The sequence below is a fragment of the Scleropages formosus genome, chromosome 25 (assembly GCF_900964775.1).
Source record: "Scleropages formosus chromosome 25, fSclFor1.1, whole genome shotgun sequence".
Lineage (NCBI taxonomy): Eukaryota > Metazoa > Chordata > Actinopteri > Osteoglossiformes > Osteoglossidae > Scleropages > Scleropages formosus.
The window spans coordinates 16,314,193-16,342,164 of NC_041830.1; the positions used below are offsets into that span (position 1 = coordinate 16,314,193).

General features: G+C 47.8%; 1 protein-coding gene across 3 annotated transcripts; it reads right to left on the reverse strand.

Moving 5' to 3' along the window:
• On the reverse strand, positions 1-27,706 carry LOC108921435 (arf-GAP with coiled-coil, ANK repeat and PH domain-containing protein 2-like). 3 transcript variants are annotated; one of them, XM_029249154.1, is made up of 25 exons: positions 27,383-27,706; positions 17,830-17,887; positions 16,812-16,931; positions 16,607-16,660; positions 15,493-15,551; positions 14,827-15,010; positions 13,822-13,866; positions 13,572-13,667; positions 11,823-11,897; positions 10,969-10,980; positions 9,720-9,832; positions 8,483-8,534; positions 7,802-7,902; positions 7,598-7,703; positions 7,278-7,486; positions 7,111-7,180; positions 6,220-6,314; positions 5,939-6,132; positions 5,615-5,716; positions 5,070-5,162; positions 4,677-4,891; positions 3,914-4,023; positions 3,641-3,751; positions 3,263-3,324; positions 1-1,018 (listed from the first exon to the last, which is right to left on the reverse strand). In XM_029249154.1, the coding sequence occupies exons 1-25, from the start codon at positions 27,427-27,429 to the stop codon at positions 915-917; spliced, it is 2,487 nt and encodes an 828-aa protein (XP_029104987.1). In that variant the 5' UTR covers positions 27,430-27,706; the 3' UTR covers positions 1-914. The 3 variants fall into 3 exon arrangements, with proteins under 3 accessions (XP_029104987.1, XP_029104989.1, XP_029104988.1); XM_029249156.1 differs by lacking the exon at positions 5,615-5,716; XM_029249155.1 differs by lacking the exon at positions 10,969-10,980 and having other exon boundaries at positions 915-1,018.
• Between the last annotated feature and the right edge of the window lie 266 nt (positions 27,707-27,972).

Below are 27,972 nucleotides of genomic sequence, written 5' to 3' on the forward strand. Positions count from 1 at the left end.
TTTGTTTACATGATTCCAGTACCTATTATTTAATGGAAACAGTTGATGGGCAGGTGTACAGAGAATGTACAGTATTTACATCATTTGTCTGACAGGTGAGGGAGACTACTCCTTATGGCTCTTAATACTCCACAGCAGGATGGGGGAGAAACAGAGTGTGGGATGCCCAGCTCACCAGCTGTTCTCCGATTCCCCCCACCAGCCGCTCCAGTGACAGATGTGCGTGGAAGAAGCTCCTGCAGAAGATGCACAGCTGCACTTCCAGTTGGTGATTTGAGTAGCTGGCACTCCTCCCACACTGAATCGGCCCCTGTTTTATCTGCTGTTGGCAAAGTTACCCTCAGAAACGGATTAAATGGGAGACTATTTACACACCCAAAGGCTCAGAGGGACAGTAAGCATTAGAATAAAATCAATTTAATTGATATTTTTAAAATAAACCGGCAGGGGGAGGGTGTATGTTCTACCACATGGCACTCAATACTGCACACACACACACAGCTCACGCGGTGGTAAAAAATGACCTGAATGTTGTATTTAAACTTCAGACATGGGAAACGTGCAACACTCAAACAGGAAAAGAAATTGTATATAAAAGCAATAATAATTTAAATTGGAGCGATGGCAGAAAATAACTCATTTTAGTGAGGTTTGATAATGGCAAATAAGGCAAAGTGAAGTCACAGTGTGCTGGATCCTGCAACCTCAATGTTCAATTGAGGACGTTTAAGGTGCAGTGTGTACGGTTGCATTTAAACTTCAATTAAAAATCCTGGTTCCAATTTGTTAGTTTGTGAAATTAAAACTTGATCAAATTTATCTCCCCTCAAATTTCTGCATTATAAAAACAGCACCTAGTGGCTCAGACTGCCCACTGGGGGGGCGCTGTACATTGTACCGCTGTTATTTCTGCCTCAGGGCCTCTGGGTGTCGTGCTGCTGAAAGCGGTTGAGCTTCTCCGGGTCGTTGGACGCCATCTGAGAGAAATCGCGGAAAATGTCCTCGTAGATTTCGTCTCCTGCAATGGAGGAGAGGGGAGTGAGCAGAACCGGCAGAGCACGGCAATGGGACACGTGATAACAGGTCTGTCCGTACATTGCGGTGAGTGCCCTGCCCTGCCCCAAAGACACACATGCAGACAGGAACACCAGCAGGAGCTTGAGGCGAGGAGGAGGAGGACAGAGATGAGGAGTGCAGGAGAAGAGCCGTACCTGGGAAGTAGCAAAGCAGCTCAGCAGCAGGTTAGCGGTTTAGAGGAGGAGAGCAGAGCGCATCTTCGCTGCCAACAGAACGGCGACCCCCTGGGGTAAACACTCCACATTACACTGCATTACCGTGCACGCTCACCCATTTTCCATTTAAACTACCAGGCATAACTTTGTCAGGTAAGGGGATGAAAAACCCTCAGCTCTTCAAAAAAAAAAAAAAGACACCATAAAGAAAACAGCAAACGTTCACTTTTTGTAACAAGTTGTATTTAAAGTGCAGTACTTATATACAAAAATACAGTTGCATGGGCCTCAGCATCCCAAAGAAATTTGAGAACAGAAAAGGCACGACCCCCCCCTGCTGGTGCGAGGTGGGAAAATAGGAGTTTGCACAACAAGCAGGTATAGTCGGTAAAGAGGAGGAAAAGAGGTGAACAGCCAAGCAGAGCCCCTGACCTCGGAGCGAGGCTCTTCCACACTGCTGCGAGTTATTGCTGTTGTGTCTTTGGGCGTTTAAATATTACAGTGTGGAACGAACGCTCATCATAAAGACGCACACGACAGTGGTGGTTGAGAACCCCTGTATATGCTGTAGCCCAGGCTAAGCCTTTTTTCCCCCTCCTCCTTTAAAATTGTACCATTCAGAAGACTTTCTGAATTACTAATATAGCTACACAGTTCCTGGGAATGATCAGGAAACTATTTCTTGAAACTAACATTAGTGAAACGAGCAGTTTCATCAACTGTACAATTTGTTCACTTAACAGCTGAATTAAGACTAAAAAATTTCAGCACATTTGAACAGATGCATACACAGCCATTGGCCTGTAGTCCACAAGTTGTCTCATTCTCTGAAAAACCAGGACTTTCAAAGCATTATCGTCTCATGCTAATTCCTTAATCTAAATATCGGGGTATTTGGACTATACTGGGGCTGCCTAAACTAGCTCCTTTTACCATCGTATTTCATCTTAACAGTTCTTGGAACAAAAAACCATGGGGAAACAGCTGCAAGGTGGTGCTGTTGTTAAAGCAGCACTTGTCCCAGTGACCTGACTGAACACACATGGACCAGCCCAGTCTTTGCAGGCAGTTCAACAGCCCTTTGAGATCTAGAAAAAGCAGCACAAGTGTGGGTGTTCCTAACCGCTTTCTCAGCACTCAGCTGTTCCATAATTCCACCCATTAAATGGAAAACAGCATTAAAACTGAGTAAATTAGCCACGCCCCCTCCAAAGGATCTCCCTAGACCAATTGCACCGTTCTCAGGCTGAACTGCACTGTAGCTTGTTCTTAATCCATCAAGTACCTTTCCTATAAAAACTCTAGAATCAGGCTGACAGTGGCTGAATCACAGTCCAGCGTGAGTGAGAGCAGCACGGGGCAAGTGCACCACTCTGCAGTTAACGCTACATAATGATACAAAAGGATAAACTAGAAGATATTAAACACACTTATAGCAGAGTGTTTCCACAACACAGTGATGGAGAGCAGTGCCCCGGCCTAAATTGTACACTGGTACACAAACAAGTAGGAAATGCAGAGAAAATTACTGTAAACATGAATCTATTTTGTTGAAGGGCTGAAATAACATTTCCCCACCACAGTTAAAATACACTGTTGTTACTATAATAAGATGGAGTGTAAAACAAGACCCAGTACAGCAAGTTAGAAAAGCTCAACACCGCAGAAGTGTGTATTTGTGCAAAAAATATCAAAGGGATGCATACGAAGGTATGTGTGTCTCCATGAAAGGATCAGTCATTCCCACAGTGTGGTGTGTCTTTCCCAGCATTCCCTGCTGTTTGGTAGTAAGTATGGCTTGGGTGTGCACTGCGACGTCATACGCGCGTCTCTCATTCCAGGCAGTCGTCCTGAGCGGGCAGGTAAAGGCTGTGTACTACACAAGCAAGCAGAGGCTTGCTGTGGCTGCAGGTCCCTTGAACCCAGGCCCCGCAGAGCGTCAGACTAAGACTCATCCAGCTGCAGGCTTATGAACTCCTGTATGCACTTCTTATACTGCATCTCCGTGTGGCTGTTGGTGGAGTATTGACCTGACTGGCCGTAGGGTCCCTCCGCCTCCCGCATCTCCTCGCTCATCTTGGCCAAACGCAACCTTGGGGGGTAAACAGCGTGGAGGTGAGTTGAATTAAGGCCATCCTGTACTCTTTACTGCCATCTGCTGGCTCGACAGGTAAACACAGCTCCTTTTCGCTCTGCTACAAACATGGGGAAGCAAATAAACCGGAAAACGTTAATCTTTGACCATCTAAATCAATTGTCAGTTAAGTAGAAATAAGTTGCTTCATTTGTTAAGTTCTAAAAAATGAGAAACAACAAATGACCAATTCATTTGTGGTCCCTCACAGGAAGCTGGCTACCTTTTCGCTCCTCGAACCCCTAACCATCACGTCCCTAGAGTGGTCACTCACAATGTCACGATGTCCGCATTGGCCGCATCCACGGCGATGGACAGGGGGCTTTTCTCTTCCGAATCCACGGCGTTCTGACTGGCCCCCCGTTTCAGGAACAGGCACACCTGTCTGGAAGACATGTGGCCAGAGGGCAGCAATCTTTAACATGCAGGTCAGCCTGATCAACAGAGATCTGTGACCAGGATGTAAAGATTAACATGCTTGACAGAACAGCAGCTCCAGGACTGTGGTTTAATGCGCTAATAATAAGTTGAACAGGGTAAGACCCACCCTGTGTGTCCCAGGATGGTAGCATGGTGCAGTGGACCGCGACCGCACACATCGGGCTGGTTGACATTGGCGCCATTCTGGAGGAGGAACTCGCAGGTCACCAGGGAGCCCTAGGAAGGACCGTGCATGCAACCAGAAAGGAGTATGTTCAACACGGCACCGGAGGTCCACGTTAATCTCTGGTTTAATTGTTCCAATTCGTAGTTTTTCTTTGGTACCACTTATATGCGGACTGAAACCTCAAAGTTCACTTAAATTTGACTCTTCTCTAAAGCAACATATTACCCATTTGTACAGCTGTGCACTTTTTACCGTATCAATTCAGGGCAAGTACCTTGTTCAAAGACACTACAACAGTAGGTGGGATTCGAACCTGGGTTCTTTGGATCCAAAGGCAACAACTCTAAACACTTACCTGTTACCGGTTTACTTAATATTCACCCAACAATTGCAGTATTCAGGAGATAGTACTAAATATACGGGCTGCTCTGGTAGCCACTGTGCTACCTGCTGCCATCTATCACACAGAAGATACAGGCTTGAATCCCACCTCCTGCTCCAGTGCCCTTGATGAAGGTACTTACCCTGAACTGCCACAGTAAGATTACCTGGGTGTCATTTAACAGTGTAAGTTGCTTTGGAGAAATGTGTCACTGGAATCTGTCTGCTTCCCTTTCCACTAGCTACTTTACACACTTTACCGTAACGCCCAATTAACACTCAATGCCCTGAGCAGTGGGCCATTGCTGCCGGTGCTCTGTACCCCCTGCACGGCCTGGATGAGCGGCGTCCGGTTCTCCTCTTCGCTGTTGGCCCAGTTGACATCAGCGCCATGGGCCAGCGCCTCAGCCATGTCGCGCAGACTGCACACACACGCTGCCCAGTACAGCTGCAGGCCAGGACAAGCGTCGCTCAGCTCGTGGAAGATGGGCGATTCGGTCCGGGCCGTGGGCAGTGATGGGCCTGTGTCTGCCGCCTCTGTGGGGGGGGGGGTGGGGGGATGAGACCAGGAGCCGTGTTCTTCAGCAGCATGAGCAAATAAACTTTAAACTCAGGTTCTGAGTTGCCTCTTCTGTAATAAAACCATGTCACTGCAGCAGAAAACTGCTCCTCTGCTGCCCTCCGGAGGCCAGGCTGGCCACTGCAGCCAACTCACCTGCTTCACTAAGACTCTCTGCGGACGGCGTGGAGGGCAGCATCTCACGACTCCCAGCCGCACTGTTCTGGATACCGCTGTCCGCACTCCGCACTGCCATCGGGGAGAGGGGGAGACGGTCACAGTATGGTCCAGTGGGCTCGATGAGCGCACGCACAGCATGAACTAAACTCATTCATACACCAAATGTTTCCCCCAAGTAACGTTCAACAACCCTTATCCAACCCAGGCAAGTCTGCTGGTTTTTGCATTGACCTCCTTTTTCTTCTCTTAAGTGGCCCAAATAATTGTCATCATGGACTATTGATGAGGATGCAGGTTTGCACCATTTGAGAGAAGGGACTGGAGCAAAAACCTCAGACATGACTTGGCAGGATTTGAGTTCCGAACCTGCTGCCATTGATGATGGTGCCCAGACAGAGGCTTCCTGAGACCCCACAGATGAGGGAGAAGCTGCAGTGACCGTGAAGAGAAAACACGAGAGCAGACGGGTGGAGGGGGAGGGGGGTAGCAGCGCAAGAGAGCAGGGCCACTGCAGTACTTACTGCTCCGCAGCTTGGAAGAGGTGTCAAAGTAGGAGAAGAGCGAGTCAAGCTCATCGGGACAGAAGAGAGAGTCACGCCGGGCCTCGCCGCCGCCGGCCACAGCTACTCAGGGTCAGGGGTCGGAGGTCAGAGGGCCAGGAGAGCAAAGTGCAGGGTTAGTAAAGATGCACGAAGCAGGCCAGAGAAGGGAACGGGAGTGGGGTGGGGCGGAGCGGAGCGGAGCTGGGCTGGGCTGGACAGCAAAGGCAGTTAGTCTGAGGAGCAGAAGGCTGGGAGAAGGTACTGCCTGACTCTCATTAGGGAAGGGGGGTTGAGGAGTCCCACCTGAGGTGCTGGAGGGGGGCCTCAGTTTGGGGGTGGGAGGGGGTGGCCGCGGGGGCAGGTGCTCCGGGCTGCCGCTCAGCCGCTGCTCCTGCTTCCTGAGAGCCGTGATGGTGGCCCTCTGCTCGGTGGCCGACGGCTTCCGCACAAACCTCTTGTCCACGTACTTGGCGCGGATGTAGGCCTCGATCTCCTGCCTAGGGGAGGATGGGAGGTAGGTAGGGGTCAGCCCGGGTGGGACACAACAGGAGGGAGGCGGGGGACCTCCGACGGCAATGCCTCACCTGGGGTCTCCAGGCTGCGGCTTCCTGGCACCCATCTCCTCCCTGCGGCCCTCGTAGATCTGGTTGATTACGGCGTTGCCCAGCTCACACATGAGCTGCAGATGGAAACACGCCTTTAGAGACAGGAAACGCTCGAGCCGAGAGGAGGAGGCAGGGCTGACAAATGCAAGAGGACTGCGGTACACAAACTGGGCTCCACATGGCTGGGAGAAGCAGGCGACAAATCAAGGTAAAATAGTACGGCGCTCACTGTAAATGCACCGTCTGCATCTAGAAATTCTCCCTAGAAGGTGATCCACAATCTTGTTGTTAGTTGTAAACTGACATTTTTTTTTTTTTTTTTTTTTTTTTAAAATCTAGAATGCCCAGGAAGGGGTGGGCAGCTACTGGCACTTGGATGCCAAGAGCTCCCCCCCACCTGACTTTCAGTTGGGAGTTTTTTTGTTCCTTTCCTCCGCTGCCAGTAGTTATAGTTACAGATTCAATAACTGCATGGATAATGTATTATTCTAGTGTAGTCAACTGTCGTCTTTGTCTTGCGTTTTGTGTCACTGTATGAGAAAAGTGCTCTACGTAAAAAACTGAATAAATTGATTTCTGTTGAAAACAGGAAATATTGCCAGTATCTGTTATTTTGGGAACAGTGTCTTTGCGCTCGAGTCCTCCAAGTATATCTCCCTTTTGTTACGATGGAGGAGATTCTAAACGTAGACACGTACTCATGTTTGTCTCTCCACTGTGTTCCACAGCTGGACAGATGTAAAAAGATACCATGTCCCTGTTGTGTGGACAACCAAACATGAAGAATTAACGCTGCTTCAGTTATCCATCACCACAGGCCTAAATATAGAAAATGCCACTTTAGATGTCGCACAGGCCTCTCGATCAAACCTTGAGCAGCTCTGGCTCCCAGGTGTCCAGCGTCAAGGAGCGCACCTTGGAGAAGTGGACGCCCAGACTCCTGAAGAATGATGAGGGAGAGGCAGGGGGGCGGAGTCAGAACACTCGGGCACAGATGGAGCATCCAGCCATGCGGTTGGGGTGGGATCATATCCTACCTGTGGATGCCAGAGCACTCGATACACAATGTGATGCCCAGGTTGATGCTGGCCCAGCGGGGGTCCGCCTGGCCGCAGTCGCAGCAGTTGCTGTTGCCGGGGATGGTCTGGACCCGCTGTAGTGCCCCGTCGCCCTTCAGGGAGCGCTCCTTGTGCTCACCGCCCGAGTCCAGGCTGCCCGTCGATGTCGAGGATTTCCGGTCCAGCTTCTGTGAACCATGGCGTGGGAGGGGGGTGTCAGAGGCCAGGTGTCTCGCTCTCTCTCTCACACACACACACACACACACACACACACACACACACACACACACAAAGCTCACCTCGGCATCCTCCCCCTTCTCCCGGAAGGCCGTAGCGATGCTGCTCTGGACAGCTTTGATCCAGGCCTGACGGAGCTTCTCCGAGTCTGCCTGCATCATACAGCTCCTGTTGTGGGGGGTTGGGGGAATCACTCAGCAGATATCACACACACACACACACACACACACACACACACACACACACACACACACACAGTGACTTACTTGGTTGGGGATACCACTTCAAAGCAGAACCGTCGCTCAAGGTCCTCACAGGGCTTTACTGTGCACAGCCGCAGGTCCTCCACCACCACTGTGGGGTTGTCCTGGGAGACGGGTTCGAGGCTGGGTTACAGCACCTGCTGCTACTGTACTGCATCCACACGTTCTGCTTGTCGCTCGCGACACTGCCGTTACCATGATGGCCAGCAAAACGAGTAGAGTGAGGCAGCTGGTGGTGTAAGTTCTGAGTTGCTGCCATGCAGTTAGAAGACCTGGGTTTGAATTCCATCTCCTAGTGCAGAACTTAGACTGAATTGATATAGTATAACTAGTCAGTTGTACTTTAAAAAAAGGGCAAATCAGTGTAAGTAAGTCACTTTGGACAAAAGCATCAGACTAATGAATTTAAGTATAGACAAAGACACGGCAGGAACTGTAGTTACAAAGGTTTTAAAAAAGGTAATTAGTTGAACAGTAAGACGGCGGTATGAGAGCCTGAGCAGCAGCAGCAGGGAAGAGGTCGGACTTGTCACTGCACGTGTCCCCAGCGTATGGACACACCTCCCACCAATGTGATTTTATTAAATATGCAGGTGGTGCGGGGCAGTGCTCTCCTTGGCGTGTGCATTTTTTCATGGTGCGCTCGAGAACGGCGCCGATGGACAGACAGTTGGCTGGTCTTACCTTAAATTTCTTCTGGTAGACCAGCTGATTGTTCTGGATGGAGAACCAGCGCCTGAACAGAAACACCACCATGAGCACACTAACATGGAGCGAATGCACAGCAGAAATTAAAAATACACAATTTACATGTTCATAATCATAGTTCCAGAAAAATTCGCTGCCTCAGCTGAAGCCTCTCAAAAACATTTATATTCCCCTGATTCTAAGTAAAATAAACGTTAATCGGAGAGCTGGTTGTGAATTTAAACACATCAAGATTGCTTCCTGCCTCAGGGCAGCACATCGCACTGCAGCTGCTAGCAACTCCACTAAAGTACTAGTTATGCGTTGACTAACCAAGGCCAGAGCGAAAAATTAAACACTTTGCCAGATGAGATGACAGTCAAGAGATGTGTGTTTTAGGGGCATGAAGCACAGCAGGGAGTACATTTCCATAAATTAATAAAATTAAATGATATCCAGTGCTTCGTTTCATTTTTACAAAATACGGTGAACGTGTAGCGCAGGACCATGGTTGTCCGTCTCCCCTATGGAGGCGACCGGTTAAACCGAAAACCCCCATGTAATTGTCATGTGTCATCATACCGTCACCGTAACGTGCATGAATTCAACTCTCATTACACTTTACTTCAAGAGTTACATCATTAGACATTTTTACAAAAGGGGTTGGGCCACTATGCAGATTTTGTTTACCACATGACAATGCAGAGCAGTGATTGGCTGATGCCACTGCAATCCAGAGACTGCCCATCTAAAGACAGAAACAACAGTGCTGCCTTCTCAGGTGTGTGGGTGGAGCCTGTGAGATCAGCACTGGCGGTGGGACCAAAACAGAAGAAACGGGTGTACCTGATGTGAGCTGCTTTTTTTCTGTAGTGTGACAGAGCAGAAGGGGCCAAAACATGAGGTGCCGATGGACAGACGGGTGACAGACAAAGAAACAAAGTGGTGTCAATGTGAGCGCGAGGCGGAGATGAGCAGCTGCAGAAATAAAGACACAAGAGGTGAAACGGAGAAAAAGAGCAGCTCAAGAGCAGCTCCGGCAGTCGTGCTGCGGTCCTCGGTTGAGGCAATCGCACCCTTTTCCTCACGGAACTCTAGTTTGAGTAAACACCTGACGTTCTGACTCGGGAGTAAAGCTCATGCTCACAGCAGCACCGGTAATGTGTTACGGAATACGAATGTAGGCTGGGGAGCGGGGGTTGGGGGGGGGGGGGGGGGCACCTGAGGTCACTACCTGTTCCACGTCTTGAAGGCATTACTGGCCCTCTTGAAGAGGTATCCCTCCATGGCGATGCCGTTGTCCGCATCCACGTTGTACTCCAGCTTCGTGTCATCATTGGAGAAGTCCTGTTGGGAGAAGAATGGCCAGGTGAGCAGATGGGCTGGGATCCCACATCCCAACGGTTAGCTGGAGAGCGGGTTCGAGACACAGACAGAACACACAGGATGCAGCTTAGCTTGTGTGCTAATTACCCCCCAAGGTGGTGTACGCTTCCATCTGGCAGTGCTGTAACACAACCTGTTCTACAAACCGCAATGCCCTTACTCATCCATATCGACTCAGTCTCCAGAAACTTATAAAAACAATGCAACGCAGCCATCTGCAACCACAGTCCTATGGGCAGAGGATGCGAACTGGCGTCCTTGTCCCATTGTTGGAGGACCCTTAACCGCTTTGCTTCTGTAGTTCTGCAACTGAGCAACACTCAAACCCTTCAGCAGCACAGCAATGCTCTGCTAGATTAGCTGAATCAACAGCCTTGTCCCTGGGCTCCTGGCTGTGCCAAAGCGCCGCCTCCAAGCATGAGGACACCAGCCGAGCAGTGGCTCCAGGTGCGAACACCTGCAGCACAGCTTCACTCCACAACAGGGTTGTCACGTTCTTCACCAAACCCTGGGACGGGAGTCTCATGTGGACGAGGGGACAGCGAGGCTCATGAGGACCCGAAGGACTGACAACTGCCAAGCTATTTATTTCTGGTGACATGAGGGGCACGTGCGAGAGAGAGAGAGAGAGAGAGAGAGAGAGAGAGAGAGAGACACTCACCAGATTCCACACATAGCGGAAACGGCCGAAGATTTTCATAGCTGCTGGTGTGTGTTAGCGGTAGCATGAGCCGCACAGGCACTCGCTCTGCACTCTACCAGAAAGTCCGACTGTCACTCAGGTTCTTGGTCCCCTTCACTCTTGGCTACACCCTCTACCCTCCTGGTTCACTGGACCTTAACAGAGGTGTACAGGTATCCGGTCCACTCCAACTTGTGTGTGTGTGTCTGTGTGTGTGTCCTTTTTATAGTCAAGGGGTGGGACTACAGGAGTCCCTCCCCATCTCATGGAGGCCAGAGCTGTGTGACGCCCCAGTCTGAGGTTTGGGTGACACTGCACACCACAAGAACATGGTGATGCACATTACCATTCGAACCCAACACTCGAGGTACTAGAGTGAGTGGCGACACAAAAGAGGAGGAAGTGAAGGTCTTACCTGCAATGCGGCCTGAGGAAACAGAGAAAGAGAGCGAAAGAGAGGTCAGATGCTGCACAGAGAGGGAGAAAGTGAGAAAGCAGATAAAAATAACCCCACAGATCGGGGGGGGGGGTCAGGTGGTCAGTCTGTGCTTTGTCATAAAACCCTGTAACACTCCTGTGTGAGAGAGACCCTGCAGTACTGGGACTGAAATGAATCCCAAGGCCTCTTCCTGCATGTCTCAATAATGCATGAGAGGGATCCAGTGACATCCCTGGTTTTTGTGTGTGTGTGTGTGTGTCACACTGGCTCCTAACATTACGGACACACCTGTGACCAGAAGTTTGTTTTTAACTTGTTTCCTTCTAAATGCTTGTTCTTAAGTCACTCTTTGCAAAGTGAGAACTAATAAGGATCTTGGATGTTGCTTTATTAAATGATACTCAACACTATTTTTAACAAACATAGTTAGAATGTTAATATGATTAATAATGCATATTAACATTCTAATAATTATAAGCAATATTATATTTAATGAAATGTATTATTAATGAAAGTAAAGCAAATAAACATAAAAAGACCTTTTCTCTCACAAACTAACTATTCAGTAACAGTTGTGGACTAATTCAACCCACAAACACGTACAACTTCCTTGTCTTGTTATTGATCCCTGACAAGACACTCAGGAACAGCAGACAGGAGCAGTAAACACTGTGGAACGGAGTTGAATGAAGGCAGTCAGTCCCGCACTCCTATTGTTTGCTCTTTACTGCCACCTAATGGCTCGGGAGGTAAAGACAAGTTAAATTTGCAAGAAAACCCCAAGTGAACGAAGTGCAGTTTGTTTTGGTTTGCAGGTAGCACTCTTGTACCTTCTGCTGGATGGTGGAGTGCTTCTGCTCCATGTCCCGCTTCTCCTTGGCTGCATCCACCACCAGCTGATCCAGCTGAAACAGAGCATCCCTTCATTTCATTAGGGCTCCAGAAGAGAGCAGGGGAAGTGCTCCCTGGAGGAAGAACACCGCAACTTTGACGATTATTTCGCACCTTGTTTAAAGTGATAAAGAATAAGGGCTCAGGTGGTACAGCAGACATAGCATGGAGAAGTAGAACCACTTTATTCATTCATTTTCATATAGTCTTACCCACATATTTTAACCAGCAAACAAACTACCTTGAGACCTTTTAAAGTGTCTGACAGTACACCTTTTTATTTTTAGATGCATGGTATCAACTGTAAAATTATTACCTTAACTTAGAGTGGAGCAAGACCTCACCATGTAAGCCATGGTAAACAATGGCACAGCATTTCTGTTACCACAAAAACAAACATGATGCCAATGACACGCTACGAAGCCACACAATATTTTGTTGTTTCTCGAGATGCATTCCTCGCGTTTCCTGTCTGTGCTGAGGCTGGATGGTCTCCAGGCTCTGGACGCCACTGTGATTCTCAAGAACCCGCAGGGAGCTGCACTTAATATGAATATCCCTGTTAATCAAGAATGTTTGTGCAACTCTGAATGCTAAACAAGTAATTTCACTGATTTACACTGATTTGCCTATCTATACAGCATGGTGATTTTTACTATATCAATTTCGTAGCTCAATCAAGAATAGTACAGCGGGAGGTGGGATTTGGGGGACGTTTAGATTGGAAGGTGATGGCTAACTGCTACGCCACCTACCACCCCTACTTTCACGGTACGCAGTACTTCCACCTTTTCTTGTAAAGCATAACCATCAAAGATGTTTGTGTCTACAGTGCATCCCAGTGCCCCACAGGTGTCGTCATAGTTACAATCACCACCGTACTTCAAAACCCACCTTGTGCTGTATTACCCCGATCAAGGTACTTGGCTTGGACAAAGTAAAAGTGACCCTGCTGTGTAAACAGGTAAATAGCCCATCAGTGTAAACAGCCTGACGTTCTAGAGAAAAGCATCAGACAAATTAATGTGTGACATTTATTAAGCTCCTCTCTATTACTTTGTTGCTGCCATCATCACTAACCTGCCAGAAGATACTCCACACCTCCCTGCACTGTCTGCTCACCATCTCCAACTTCATAGTGACAAGGCACAGCACGTAATCCCAGCCTTCTGTCCCAGCAGCAGGGCACCACTGACCGATCCTTGCACCTCGTACCTACAGGCCTGTGACTGCAGAAATTAACCGAACCCGTGTCCCAGCCTGGGAATTCCCAGCCATTCGCATCCAAACAGCCCCATGACGCCACACCGCCAGCCTTGCTTCCTCTCATTGTTTGAGGCCATGTCATCGTCACGGTGCACGCCGCCCCCCCACCCCCGCAGAGTGGCAGATCACAGACCACTGAAGCGTGATCCAGTAACAACCCACCCCACGGAGAGGGGCTAAACCTTGTAAACAAAACATTGCATGTTACTTCACAGTTGGGAATCGTGACATCAACTTCCCGTGCCCTCTTCACCCTCAGCTCCTGCTGCTGAAGTCACCAAAACAACTGTTTACTGCAGTAATCGGGGTGGAACGAGATTTTGGGAACCGACAGGAACATCACTTCCCTCCATTATAATACAACAAACTAGAATCACCAGTACCGCCTCCGGCCGGGGGGGTTGGGGGTGGGGGAAGCGTACCTGTCCTCCCAGCTCCTTCATGAGGGGACGCAGTTCACTGAAAAGGTCGTAACCCTGATGGAAGAAGGTGAGGTGGGCATGCATGAAGGACAGCATCTGTAAAGGGACACAAGGCATCTGGGTGACTGGGAGGATGGGATGATTGAGTCTTTCTCTCTCTCACACACACACACACACACACACACACACACACACACACACACAGAAACTCTAGTCTGTCTATGGAAACTGTCCACCAGGGAGGACTTACTGATTTCAGGATTTCAGAGCGTCTTTTGGACTGAAGAACATTTATCTGAGAGACACAAACAGGGAGAGGGTCAGAGGTCACTCTGGATGCCACAGGACTCACAAACACACACCAGCTCCCGTTATGTAATGCATTCATGTTTTATAATGTGCATTTTAAAACACTTGTACAGCAGTCTATTTTTAAAAAGGCTATAAAAAAATTCATTTTTCAGTGGCTGCTAAAGCAGAGCTGTCGCCTTGAAACTGGAGCTCCCGTGCTTGTATACCTATCTATTGTAGTATCCTTGATCAAGTTACTTACCTGGAATTGATAGAGTAAAAATTACTCTGCTGTATAAATGGGTAAATCAGTGCAAGTAGCTTAATGTACAAGTGTCACAGTTCTTTAAATTTACACTGTTGTACCACCAGGGGGCAAAAATCATCTACCAGTCATTTCTGCAGTGTGTACAGAACAACTTCAACACAGCAAACAACTTAAACAGAAAACACTCAGTTTTCTGTTCCATCACTATTGTTTCAAGAAGAACACAATAAAGGTGGTTTGTGGCCTTACTGAGAGTAAAAGACTGCGGGTTCAACTACCATCTGATATCAGCTGCTCAAAAGCCTTTTCTCACTCTCAAAACTTCAAAAAATACCCAACTTCTGTAGATCAGTGAAGTTGTGCAACATCTAACTATGAAAAAATGCTGATTACACACTTTTTTTTTTTTTTTTAAGACCAAACAGACATATTACCCAACATACAGGCGCATTACCAGTTGCACAACTTTGGTCAGAAGCAAAAAATGCTTAACATGGTCTTTATTGTACAAAAAAAGATGCCTTTTTAAGCATTTTTATGGATGAGGTGAAAAGTGTGCGCGCGCGCACACACACACACACACACACACACACACACACACACACACACACACACATACACGATCCTTAAAGAGTCAGCATCACGATAGAGTAGTCTCATGTTGTCAAACCATGTGTGTGCGTGTGGTCCCCAAACCTGCAGCACGTAGTCCAGAGCAAGGTGACGGAAGCATTTGCGTGTTGCCGTCAGGATGTTGGTTGCCTCCTCCACCTCGTGCGGCTTGTTGCGTGCTGCCTGCGCGTTCTTGGCCAGCGCTGTCTCCTTTTCCTCGCTCACTTTATCAAACTGCTTCTTGGCGTCCTTGAACCTACGCAGGTCCCTGTTGGTGGCAAGGAGGAGAGATCGGGGCTGAGCTCTCAGAAAGGACTGCCGTGGCATGATTTTGTAACCATGGTAAGCAGAGCCTAGGTCCACAGCCTGTGGGTGAGTGTTAGACATGTCCTGTTCCTGCAGTTTTGGGGGGGACAACCATGGGGTCCTCTGGGATGCATAACTAACAAGGAGAGGGACAGGAACAAGGTTGAGAAGCTCCCCAAGACCCAAAGAATGAACCCAGTGAACCTGGGAAGGAGGCTGAAGTGGTGACTCAAAGCTAGGATGCTTGCACAGCTCCAACTGCGGATCAACGCCAAGGCAGATGTTTCCAAAACAAGCGAGGAAGAGTGCTCCTCCGTAAGATATTCTGTTCATACGTCCATCAGCCGCAGCATCTAAACAGCAAGGCTGGTGGTCCCTTTCACAAAGCAGCACTGGAACCTCTGAGAGGAACCATCTCCACCAGGAACCAAGAAACATACTCACTCTTTGACAAAGGCTTGGAGCTGTGACTTGATGGACCGCTGGGCCTGGTCAAACAAGATCTAGAGAGGGAAAGTAAAACATGTCAAGAACCAGCAGTTACAAGCAACCACATTATGAACATTCTAAGATACAAACACTTTTCCTATTCATCTATTTTCTCTTCACTCATCTTTCTTCTAAAAATTTTTGGCTGCAGTGGAGCAAACTTAGGCTGTCTATACCACATGAGTCAGCAGATGGCAGTAAATGGCACCTAAACAGAACAGGGGTGCTTTCATTCAACTCTCGTCCACAGTATTTACAGCTCTGGTTATCCTCAGAGTCAGTGACCAACGGCAACATAATCACTGCACGTTTACTGGATGAACAGGCCAACAACGTGCACTTAAGAGTTTATGGAGACTAACTTCTTATTTTCTGTTTCAATTTTAATGCAGCTCAAAGTTCATAAAAAATATTAAATAGATATCTGTGCCATTAAGATTTTTTAAGTAGTGAATTCCCTATGAGCCTGACTTAGACAAGTGGTTAATGATCGTGTCCAACCAAGTGAGTGTCACTGTCTTAAAATTTATGAACAGGCTTCCGGTCCCAGCTATGTTCATAAGCTGATGAGTGTAAATAGAAGTAAGGTGGCCCACTGGTCAAGTGGAATGGCTTTAAGCTTTGCAAGCAGGGCTCCAGAGCTTTTTGGTCTTTAACCCTGAACAAACACACTTTCCTGTTCAGCTCTCATTAGCGGAGCGGTCGACTGCCGTGTCCGTGTGGTTAACGCACATAGGCTCCGCTGTGACTAAACAGCATGTGCTCCTCATCAGCGAGGGGAGGGGGAGTGAGCCATGAGTCACCGCGCGTTCCCCAGAAAGCTGCTGCTGGCCTACCGCTCTGCCTGCTTCAGCAAGGGAGAGAAAGCCAGACTCCCAGCACCGTTCAGATGAGCGGTTCAAACAGTTCCTGCAAGCTGAGCAGACTGCAGACCAAACGTGCAATGCGAGGAGTCGAGCACTCTCCTGTCATGGGCTGAGCGACATGGACACGTTGCAGCGGTCACGACTTTACAAAATGGACACACAAACCCGCCCGCGTGTGTGCGCGTGCACACAGACACACTTACAGTGTGGTAGTTGATCATCTCCTGCAGGCTTTCTGCAAACTTGGTCAAACTGGACTATGGAGGAAACAATTAGAAGAGAAGGTGTGAGGGAGATGTTTCCAAGTCCTCCCGCTCCTTCATACATTGCAGACAATGCACCACACACACACACACACACACGAAGAGAACGGTGCTGCACAACTGGGAGCACATGGACGCTGCTCACCTCGATGACCTCGTCTTTGGCGGACTGCTGGGCCAGCTCCCGAATGCCATTAACAAACTGCTTGTTGGCTGCGTTGTACGTCTTCCCGGCATCTATCATGCCGATACACAACTTCACCACCTGGAGACAGAAATCATATCAACCTGACTGTTCAAAGAGATCAGTGAGAAAACAAGGACAGTAATGCGCCATGACTAAGTAGATGTGATACTATATTGGTTCTCCATCACTATCCAGGCCTCTGAACGAGGTCCTCGTAGTGGAAAACCCTCCACAAGGTGCAGCCACTTGACAATGTGCTGTGTGAGCAATCAAGTTTTTTAACCACACAGCAGAAGTAGAACGGAATTGGTTGAGTAAAGAGATGTTAAATAAAGCAGAAATAAAAGTAAAATACACAGTTCAAGTCAAATATTTAAACATATACAGTATATTTTTGAGTTTATTTATTCTTCACTACAAGTTGTCCTTAACGTAAACGTGATTTACAAACACCCACCGCACAAATTTGAACACAAGTCCACCCTTCAGAAAGTGTAAATTTGACCTCTGTGGAACAGTACCCAGCCAATGGGGCAGCTTTCCTGTGTATATTTTGTTTTATTAGACTAATAAAAATGTGTAACATATGTATGACAGCCCTGCTCCTGTCGATCTGCAAATGCTCCTCTCCTTCCTCACTTATCACGGAAGAGAAGAAGGAAGCGAAACCAGGGAGACAGTGCATTCTAGCAAAGTCTGAAATCTACCTCTTCTGGACCCATTTCCCTCCTGACCTCCTGAAAGCTACATAACTCAGTCTTTCAGACAGGGGTCCTTCCTCATGAAAGTCATCATTCCTTGAAATTGGATTGCTCTCTCACCATTCAATAACATATCCCTCCTCTGATGACATCCACACAGTAATGTCACTACAGCAATGGGATATGGAGAGGATGTTTCCCTGGAACACCATACTATAGTCAGCTCAGCCACCCCCAGCTACCAGGCAGAGTGGGTAATGGCCTGGTCCACTCACCTTGTCCAGCTTGGCCTCGAGCTCGCCCACATCCACCTCCACCTCCTCTATAGCCGCCCTGGGGGCAGAAAATCAGTTTTACTAAAAACAGAAGAAAAAGTGAAAGGACACAATGGGGGAGCAGGGACACACTGGACAATGATGTAAACCAGTCTGCTTTTTAAGAATAATATAGTTATTCAAACCAACATGTTAATTTGTAGTAATGAAGCAGCCACTGCAACCTGGTGTGTCAACTACCTCCAAATCCTTTGCAACACACACCATTAATATATAGACAGATAAACTCTGTTGATGCCCAAAGAATTTGCATGTGGCTACAGCAGCATACAAACAAGAACACAGTGACAGAACAAACAGTGACACTGGAATAAACAAACATCACATTGAGACATACAAAACCGTGCAAATAAGCAGCAATGTGACCTCAACACCTCAGAGGCAATAAGGGGACCGTCTGAGGGGTTTGAGGACGATGAATTCATAAGCAGTACTGACGTGTAATGCAGACAAGGCAGGGCATCCAGCTACCCTCTCAGAGCCAGAGAGACTGTAAAAAAGGAGCACCTGTCTGGAAGACACAAAAATAGCTTTTCCCCCCAAGCAGTGTTCAAACTAATGAGTAGCAAATGATTATCACCCATATTTACATCTGAATGGACATTAAGATTGTAGTTTGCACTCAGCTTCAAACTAATTTAATTAAACTGAAATTTGCAGTGGTAACATATTACTTCAGGATATACATGTTATATGTTAAGAGTAGTTGGTGAAACATTAACTGTTTCATTTTGCCATATCCACCTTTATGCTAATATGACTTAGCTACACTTTAACCTTCCATACAACTAATCCTACCATACTGTTTGTATATCAATTATTCCTTCTTCAAAATGCATTACTGTACAGCTACCCCACCACTTTGATGTCTTGAACTCCTCAGTTAAAGAATACAAACAAGGACAGAAGGAAGGAAGGAAGATCATTATTGGTGATTGATATATTTTGCTCCTGAGAAACCTGTTTGCAAACATTCAAAATAAAGATTCACTTTATTTTCACAGCTAAACTGATGTGAAGCATGCACTTTTGAACCCCAAACCTGCAGCATGTGGCTGAATGAGGAAGTCCACTCATTAGTGGAGGAAAGGTCTGCTGTGGAGAGCTCCTTCCTCAATCACAAAGGAGACAACGGTCAAAACTGGGGATGGGGAAGCAGACCAAAGCAAGTAGTTTGGCGGGAAAACGATAGTAGCAACTCCTTGTGGTCTACAGTACACGACCCACGCCCTGCAGTGGCTCCTCAACTTTTAGATTCCTGTGGGTGCGGCAGCAACGTCCTTGGCAGCTGGAGCGCTCTTTGTTCCCCTCTGGGTGAGAGTGATGCACTGGAGCAGTTGTGCCTGTCAGAGCATGTGGGGTGCTGTTGAGCACAGTCTAAGTGCAGCCCCACCTTCAGGAAGATGAGCACAGTGAGGGGATCCTGGGAGTCTGTGCAGTGGTTCTCGATATGTGCCTTTGTCAACCCAAGATGAGACCCTTCAATCCCCATCGCTCACACCCACCTAGCCAAAAATCAACGGATTCTATAGAATTCACCTGCTTATCGGACACTGGCTCTATGCCCCATGCTGACACCTTCACTGCTCCATCTTCTTTACAACAACTTAACATCGGTGTATGAAATGAACCCCCCTCAAAAGGGCTTGACTCAAGGTGACAACACTAATGGAAGGAAAAGCCTGTGTGGAGCTGATAACACCACAGAGTTCCCCTCTCTTTTAGCAGTCGGGGGTGAGGGTGGTCCTCATTCCTAGGACAGGTCACCGACACACATTTGCCTACCATTGGGGACAATCAGAACAGGCTGTTAACGTTATACCGGGGTGGTAGATTAGCTGAAGGAAAGGGGTGGGGGGGCTGTCCGACAGCACAGTCAGCAGTTCAGGGACCCTTTTCATACACTTTTAAGAAACCTTTGCAAAACTAGATTACATGACACATATTAAGAAGTAATCGCTACTGTCTTTAAAAACACCAAATAGACATCCTGAACAAGCCATCATTAAGCGACAAATTAAATCATAAATGTAACATGATCTAATTTTAGCATTCCATTCAGAAAAAACAAAACATGGTCAAGTAATAACTGACCGTGTCTGAAGAGAAAGACAGTGAGAGGTTTGTATACTGAGCTATTTACATTGATTTGCAAGGGTAAGTAACTTCATCAAGGGTACAATAGCAGCATGTGGGATTCAAACCTGAGTCCTTTGAGCTCAAGGCAACAGTTCTAACCACTGCACCACCTTCTGGCCCATTATGGTGAGTTTTACCAAGATTATGCAAAGAAAAAATAGTATATTAATAGAGAGACCCCAGGGTGCAGTAACTGCAAATTCCTATCATTCACTTCTCGAGGAGTCCTGATTGAGTCAGGATAAGAGGTAGGTTACCAAGGCCATCATTCACTGCCCTTTGTCTTCCCTTCCTGCTTTCACAATGCCTGAGTTCAGTCAAACCCTTCCTGGAGCATAGTACGTAACACAGGACGCGTAATGTAATGGAGTGAAGCCCACAGCCATGCCAGCACCAGGAGCAAATCCTATATCACATGGTGTTTGTTTTGTAACCTTTATGCCAGACCGTCACTTCCTCCCCACTGGCTGTAGGACAGCAGCGGCTCCGCCTCTGGCTGCGGGACGTCAGCTCCTCCACAGTCATCACGGTGGATTTTGAGAACAGCGGAGTTGTTCCACCCCAAATCAACAATGACCCCAGCAGCGAGGAACAGCTCTGTCAGAAGATCAGCTCTGACCGGTTGTGGGGATGCACTGGGCAGACCTGGATAAAGGCACGATCAAATTTGCATTTTGGTTGATAATTATTGTAACAAAACCTTTTCATACAGCAACTTGGCAATCACGGAATGGGTTGGAATCAAGAGGCACATGGTTGGTCTTACAAGGCTATTAAAACACACACACACACACACACACACACACACACACACACACACACACATTTTCAGAACCGCTTGTCCCATACGGGGTCGCGGGGAACCGGAGCCTACCCGGCAACACAGGGCGTAAGGCTGGAGGGGAAGGGGACACACCCAGGACGGGACGCCAGTCCGTCACAAGGCACCCCAAGCGGGACTCGAACCCCAGACCCATCGGAGAGCAGGACTGTGGTCCAACCCATAGTATTTATTATTATATTGTAATATCTTCTGCTTTTTACTGTGTTTGTTGTTTCTTGTCTAGTAATTAGTGTATTGTCTTGTGCTGTTTTGCACACACCTTGCACACGCCTTGCACACGAGCACTTTCTGTAGTCCTGTGTTGGTAGCTGTGTGTTGTTTCTAGGTAGCACCATGGTCCTGGAGGAACGTTGTTTCGTTTCACTGTATACTGTACTAGCTGTATATGGTTCAAATGGCAATAAAGCCACTTTTGTTGATGAAGGTGGCAAGCCCGTAATGGCCATCGCACGTGAACTGGGACTTTTGCAATCGACAATCTTGACCACCTTAAAGGATAAGAAGCAATGATGTTCGGTAGGTTAGGTGTATTAAATGCGTTTTCGACATAATATTTTTGACTTACAGTGGGTTTCGTGGAACGTAACACCATCATAAGTCAGGAACCACCTGTATTTGGTTTCTATTCTTCTATCATGTTTTTTTTTAGCCCACATACTTGTCTGATGTATGTTCACACTGACAATCTTCTTCTATTTTCCATTTTTAATTCAACAGCATTTGCAGCTCAAACACTGAAATATTAAAATCCTTTCTTTCCAGTCATTCTGGTCATTTAACAGCAGCCTTTTTTTTTTTTTTTTTAAAAAAAAAAAAAACAACGTTTTTCCTAACTGTTACTTTAGAAAGAACACATGAGGAATCAACTCAGAATTGGACCTTATTTCTTGGACAGTGACCACCATCAGCGAACGGATCACTCCCTCACAGAGGACAGCCAAAAATAAATAAATATGAAAGGCCATTGACAGAGCGTAGAAGTTCTGAATTATGACATCAGAAGCTGAGAGAGTAATAACGAACTGGTGCCACGTCCACTTTCATGGAGGAAGTGGAAAGGGAGCAGGGCGGCACAACGTTTTTCTCTCACGCAGTCATGGTGACATGCAAATTCGAGAGCGCGTAGGACTGGAATGTAAATATGTGCTCTGGGAGGAGCGGAGGGAACACACTCGCGTGGGCTGCTTTCCGTGCCCTTTGACCTCACCCCAAACAAGGGCTCTTCTCAGAAGTGCCGCAGTCATTGGGATGCCGGTTTGAGAGGAGAAGTGGGAACCTGGGGCCCAAATGCACTTTTGAGTCGCTTCTCAGCATCTGGCTCATGTTTGCAGGCACATAGTTTCCCAGGATGGATGGGAATATGGCAGGGAGATGCAGCTGCAAGTGTTTAGGGGATCTGGCTGCATCGTCCTGAAGCGGAGACTGGGGGGGGTTCTTTTTGGTCACACTGAGTGTGTGTGTGCTGTGTGTTTTGTGTTCTGCAAGCAAGCCCAGTCAAGTCCAGGAGGACTCAGCACGACTCTGAGAAGAAACATCTGCTTCTTGAAACTGAACTTACAGCTTCATCCCAAAAAAAGAGGGGAAAAAAAGTACAAAAAAGAGAAAGTCTCAATAACCCGTTCAGCATCAGGACACAGCAGCGGAAAACCAGTGTAACATGGGTTCTTCTGGCTCCAAAAATAACAAATCAACTTCCAACTTTCCAGTCGTTTTAGGAACATAAAGTTGAGATCGACATGAGGAGGACCTGGCTGTATAGACCATTCGAGAGGGAACGCGACCCGTTTCTCTGCACTTTTTCCAAACCCTGTCTGGAGGAGCTGAACAACCCCACGGCGCGAAGTGCTACGTTACAGTGGGCCCCTCCACCCAGGCTGGACAGTGGCAGTGACCACACGGTCAGCTCTGGGAAAAAACTCCACATTCTGTGGAGACCCTGAGAGATGGGTGGACATAGGATTTAAACAGGGCAATAGCTGAAGAAATCCACCATCTTTAACAGCAGGGCTGTCCAACACTTTCTGGCTACAGCTGGTGTTGTGAACACGTTTGAGAGCTACCCCTCCAAAAATAATACTAAGTACTTTAAAAAATATATCTGAAAATGTACCATTTTCTGTATCTACTGTGTGTGTGTTCAAGTGTATTATCATACAATTCCTTTTTATTGTATTTACAATAGACAGTATAGTATATTAATTTTTCATTAATATTGTCGGAACCCTCGTGTTCCATGTTGGGATAAACGCGAAAGTGACATTCAGAAGCCAACAGTGACCTGTCCAAAAACCTCTGAGAACCTAAAGGGGACAGGGAGCGCAGGAGCCCCAAATATTCAACACACACAGGATGTTACACCTAGCGTGCATATGGCAACAGCTGTACACAAGGCCCAGTTCAGCCAACCTCACCACCTTGCACAAGAATCCGCAGAGAAAACATCCAGCATTGCCACTGTACATCTCCATGACTCAGGATGAAGCACCTTAATCGCTTCCCCAAACACAACACTGATCCACAGTGTGCCAACATAGGTATTTCATTGTGGCTGTCAAGCAGGCATCTCCCTTTGTCGGTGTTTCACTGAACTGTATGTCACACTGGCAAGAAGAGTTAGCTAAATGAATAATTTAAGTACTTACAATACATGAATAAAATAATGTAATTTCAAGAAAAAAAATCTATGCCAATTGGCGGCTCTTCCTCTCGCATTTGCCTGCCGGGCAGCGCCAGATGTAAAGATAAACGAGGCCTGTAACCTGATATACATCTCCGATCCCAGAGGTTCTTTCTGTGCCATTCACACTTGTCACCAGTGACTCCTGCACAGGATGTGAACACACACTATATCACCTTGTGGGACCCAATCAGGTCCAGAAACTTATAACATCTCAGCGTCCAACATCAGCATCGAGGAGACCTTCCTGAACCCCCTTGTGTGTGAATAAACCACCCATATCCGTGTGTGTGTGTGCGTGTGTGTGTGCACGTGAATAAAGACTTCACTGTTTTTGAGGTGACCGTGCCTGGTTACAGCAAAAATGTTCATTAATGGTCCACCTGTCCTCCTACCTTATCAGCACCCCTTAGATCTGTGAAGTGTTTCTTATTCAGTCAAAACACAGGACACCTGACTGAGACATGGGTGCCCAGCAGAGAGGACCGTGTGTCACCGCGGTCCCACTTGTTCCGTCTCGGCGCTCGTCCCCAGATTAAATACAGCTTCTTCCCGCAGTTCCATCAATAATGCAGCATGTCCACCTCCCATGGGGCACATTCACAACGCTGAGCTCACGACCATGTGGACACATAACAGCACCATTGTCCCAGGATCCACCCGTAGTGCATCCCAAGACGACCGCTGCAGCTACTGAAGCATGGAACACGAACACACACACGCACACACAAAATTTAATGAAACAATCCTGGCTAATGAGGCACTCAAAAGTACCACAGCACCCTTTCTGTCACATGTACTCCCTGTGCTCATAGAACACACATGACCTTGTGGGCAGGGGGGGTACACACCGAGCAAACTGCAGTGATCCCACTATACCGACACACTCCCTGCTTAGCTCAAGATGAAGCAGACAGAGGCCACGTCAGTTCCCCAGTCCATGTAGCAGCAAACAACAGCCTGGTGGCAAAGTGGTTAAGGAACTGGTCATGATGCCAAAAATGGTTTGAGTTCTTAAACTGCTGCCCATTTCTGCAGATCAAAGAGGCAAAGGAGGAGCAGTTTTAAACTGTAACGAAATAAGGGCGCAAGCTCCTTTGGCTCGGACAGCTCCGAGCGACACAGTCTGACCAATTTCACACAGCTGGCTGAGGGGACATGTCATGAAAGACGGTTGCCAAGGTTGAACGCTACTGCTGCATACAAATAGTTTGTAATGTAAAATGAGCAATGATGGGATTTGGGTTTGTCTCAGATCACCTTGTCTGTGGGAAGACACCCAGTTATTACTCATTATGAGTCCTGCTGCATGTTGCAAGGAAACAACAGTGACGTCACTTTATACCGGCACACGCTGCACGTGATAACTGAGGGAGCAGGCTGATGGATCAGACCATGACGGCACAAGTAGCATCGAGGCGGTTCAGATGTTTAGCAGAAATGCTTATCTGAAGGAGCTCCACATTCCTGATGAGACACTTAAGGATGGAGATAAAACTGATACGAGCTCAATGACACCACCCAGCACCCACGTGGCTCACTTCCCAAAGTCAACAGAGCAAAGGCACCAGCAGTGTAAAATAAAGACGAGGGGGAAACGTAAACGCTCTGGCACAAAGCCGACAAGCTGCCCGACTGAACATGCATGCACATACGCTTACACACATGCACAGAAATGGAAACAGTTATGGAAACGGCCACTTTCCGTGCAAAACCAAGGGATGGAGGTGGTGAGGGACACAGGGCAGGAACCCCCGAAAGAGTTGGGGGAGGGTTGTTGCCATGGCAACCCAGCAGATGCCAGCCCTAGATTCCCAGTACGTGCGCCTGCGGAAATGACTTGTCCAGAAGGTCACCACAGATGAAACAAGGCACTGTGCACAGTCAGGGAAGATTTGCTGGGAGCTCGAACACTCAAACGGATAGCTGAACCTCAAGAGGACAGACGTCTAGTAGTGACAGAGGAGTCGGCAAAGACGGCAGTCGACTGTGCGCCACTTTGGCATGACACATCATATATGATCAGTGGACATGTTCTCACAGCAAGGACATTCTCCCCCTTACAAACATGCATATTTAACCTGAATCGTGTCCGGTCACATGCCATGGCCTTTGAAGAAATAAAAATAAACTGCAGAAAGCTAAAACAATATAAAAACAAATGCAAGCTGTGTATAATATTAAATTTTGCTACAAATCACTTTCCGCCATTAAGGCCAACAGGGGCATCTCTTCCCTAGCCTGATTTTATGCACATTTTTGTTGTGCGATTATATAACGCAGTTGGCCCCTGACTTACACACTGACACTTAACTGGGAGAGTTAGTCCGTTACCCAGAACATTTTAAAGTTGAATGTGACGCAGAGACTGAGACCATGCCTCAATGAAAGACCTCCACAGATACAACATTACACACACACAAGGGGGAAGCGTTTTGAATTTAAATGAAAAGTTACAAAAACTAAAGTGTGTTATTTTTATAATTCAGTGCATGCATGCAAATTAGCAGAAGTGACTCCCACCCACTAAGTAAGAGAGTGACTCGCTTAAAGTGACAGGATACATTTCAGATGTAGAAACAAAATCCCTCAAAATTTGGTCTTCACCTTCCAAAAATAGGGAAGGGGGGGGGGTGTTTGTTTTTGCCTCCCACTACTACTTTGGTCCATTCACTGTGTTACCATGATGTAGATACAGCGCCCTAAACATATATTTTAGCATAAAATAATCTACAATGTTTAAACACATATTTTAAAAAAAAAAAAAAAAAAAAAAAAAATTATGATTTGTCCACTGGCTGATAGAGGCATTTAGACTAGGGGAAATTCAAGGCACTCGGTCCACTTCAACCACATTTTTTGTGGAAAACGTAACTCTCCACCACACTGTTTTTACAAGAGCCCCTCTACTGTACCACCCACAGCCAACAGTCACAAGGGTTCCGAGACGAGCGAGAGGATCCACGTTAGATGTGAGCGTTTGGACGACATCAGTGCATTTGTTGTAACGCACACCTAGAACCACTGTGGCAGCAGGAGTGGACGCTACAGGGACTCTGCTCCCATGTACCTCAGCCATGGACCAAGGCCCTCCTTCCCCATGACGGTTCTCCAGGAGAAGAGGGGCTCTGCCAGGGGCTGTCTCTGCAGCGCTGAGCGCTCCAACATCTGCTCCTGATTTCAGCAAACAGGATGTTGTGATGGGGGGGGGGGGCATGAGATACCTCTGACTACAGAATAGTGCGGTGGAGCACAACACAAGGTCTGGTCCGGGGTTCGGGAAAACAAGGGATGACGTGGTCATTGGAAGCTGAGGGACACAGCAGCGGTCTTCCAGGGTTGGTTAGGGAGCACGGTCAAGGGTCTGAAACACAGTGGACCCCTAACCCAGGGACAGAGTCAAAGTCTGGGGGTGTTCTCTTTGTTCCTCTATTTCTTTAACCACCATGACCACCTCCCCCGAGCTCACAGGGTCTCACACAGGTCCTCTTCACTGGCCTGGGGCCCATCCTTGAGTTTTTTTCTTTTTTTAAAAAAAATATGACACTAGGACCACCAACGGGCGACCCCTGACCCGACAGGACCAAACTCCTCCCACACGATCAAACGAACCGAACCGAACCGAACCACCAATCGACAAACTACGGCGCGAGGACACGTAGCTAACGCACAGCCTACCGTCACGTGACCTATCCTACACGGAGGCATCCCGCGGCCAAGACCAACCACAGGCGCGCAGAGCCTGGTACGATACATTGTGAGGAGCGCAACACCCCCTTCCTTCCTTCCTTCCTTCCTTCCCGCTTCCCATCCTAAACGGCAGGGCGGCTTACCGGAATCGGGGGGAGTCTTTGAGGCATTCCTCGAAATCCACCGTCATCTTCGTCAGTTCGTCCGCGCGAGCCGACAGTGAAGCGCTGCTGCTGCAACGGCTGGCTGCGTCTCGCGCTCCGGCGGGGTGTGCACTCCTCGCACGGGCGGCCGGTTCTTGACACAAAAAAACTGACGAGAAAGATAACGAAATACACAAGGACTAGCGAGCGACCAGAAGGAAGATGGCCTTAGTCACGCTAAAATGTTCATAACAAAGTCAGCCCGCTCATTGCACTGATTTCTGTCCAACGTTAACGTAGAAGTGCGGAGCGTCCCACCCTCCTACGTGACCGAACGCTGAATGGATGACTGGCAGGTCCCACACCCAATGGGTGCGGGGATATTGAAATAAAGGCGTGGACTCTGTACAATGTCCTCCAATAACAATGACAGAGGCATGGCAGCCAATGCCAGAGTCGTAATTGACACTGAGGTGGGGCTCTGTAGTTTCCTCCAATAGCAACGAGACAGACACGACAACCAATGGCAGTGTCGTAATTCACAGCGGGTGGGACACTGCAATTTCCTCCAATAACGTCGACACAGTCAC

What these genes read in the sequence shown, in the direction of transcription:
- LOC108921435 (XM_029249154.1), bottom strand. Translation starts at nt 27,429, where the DNA reads ATGACGGTGGATTTCGAGGAATGCCTCAAAGACTCCCCCCGATTCCG. An exon ending in CTCCAAGCCTTTGTCAAAGA is followed by an intron (nt 15,011 to 15,492) that starts GTGAGTATGTTT and finishes TGCCACCAACAG; the next exon opens with GGACCTGCGTAGGTTCAAGG. An exon ending in GAAGTGGTATCCCCAACCAA is followed by an intron (nt 7,704 to 7,801) that starts GTAAGTCACTGT and finishes CCCCCACAACAG; the next exon opens with GAGCTGTATGATGCAGGCAG.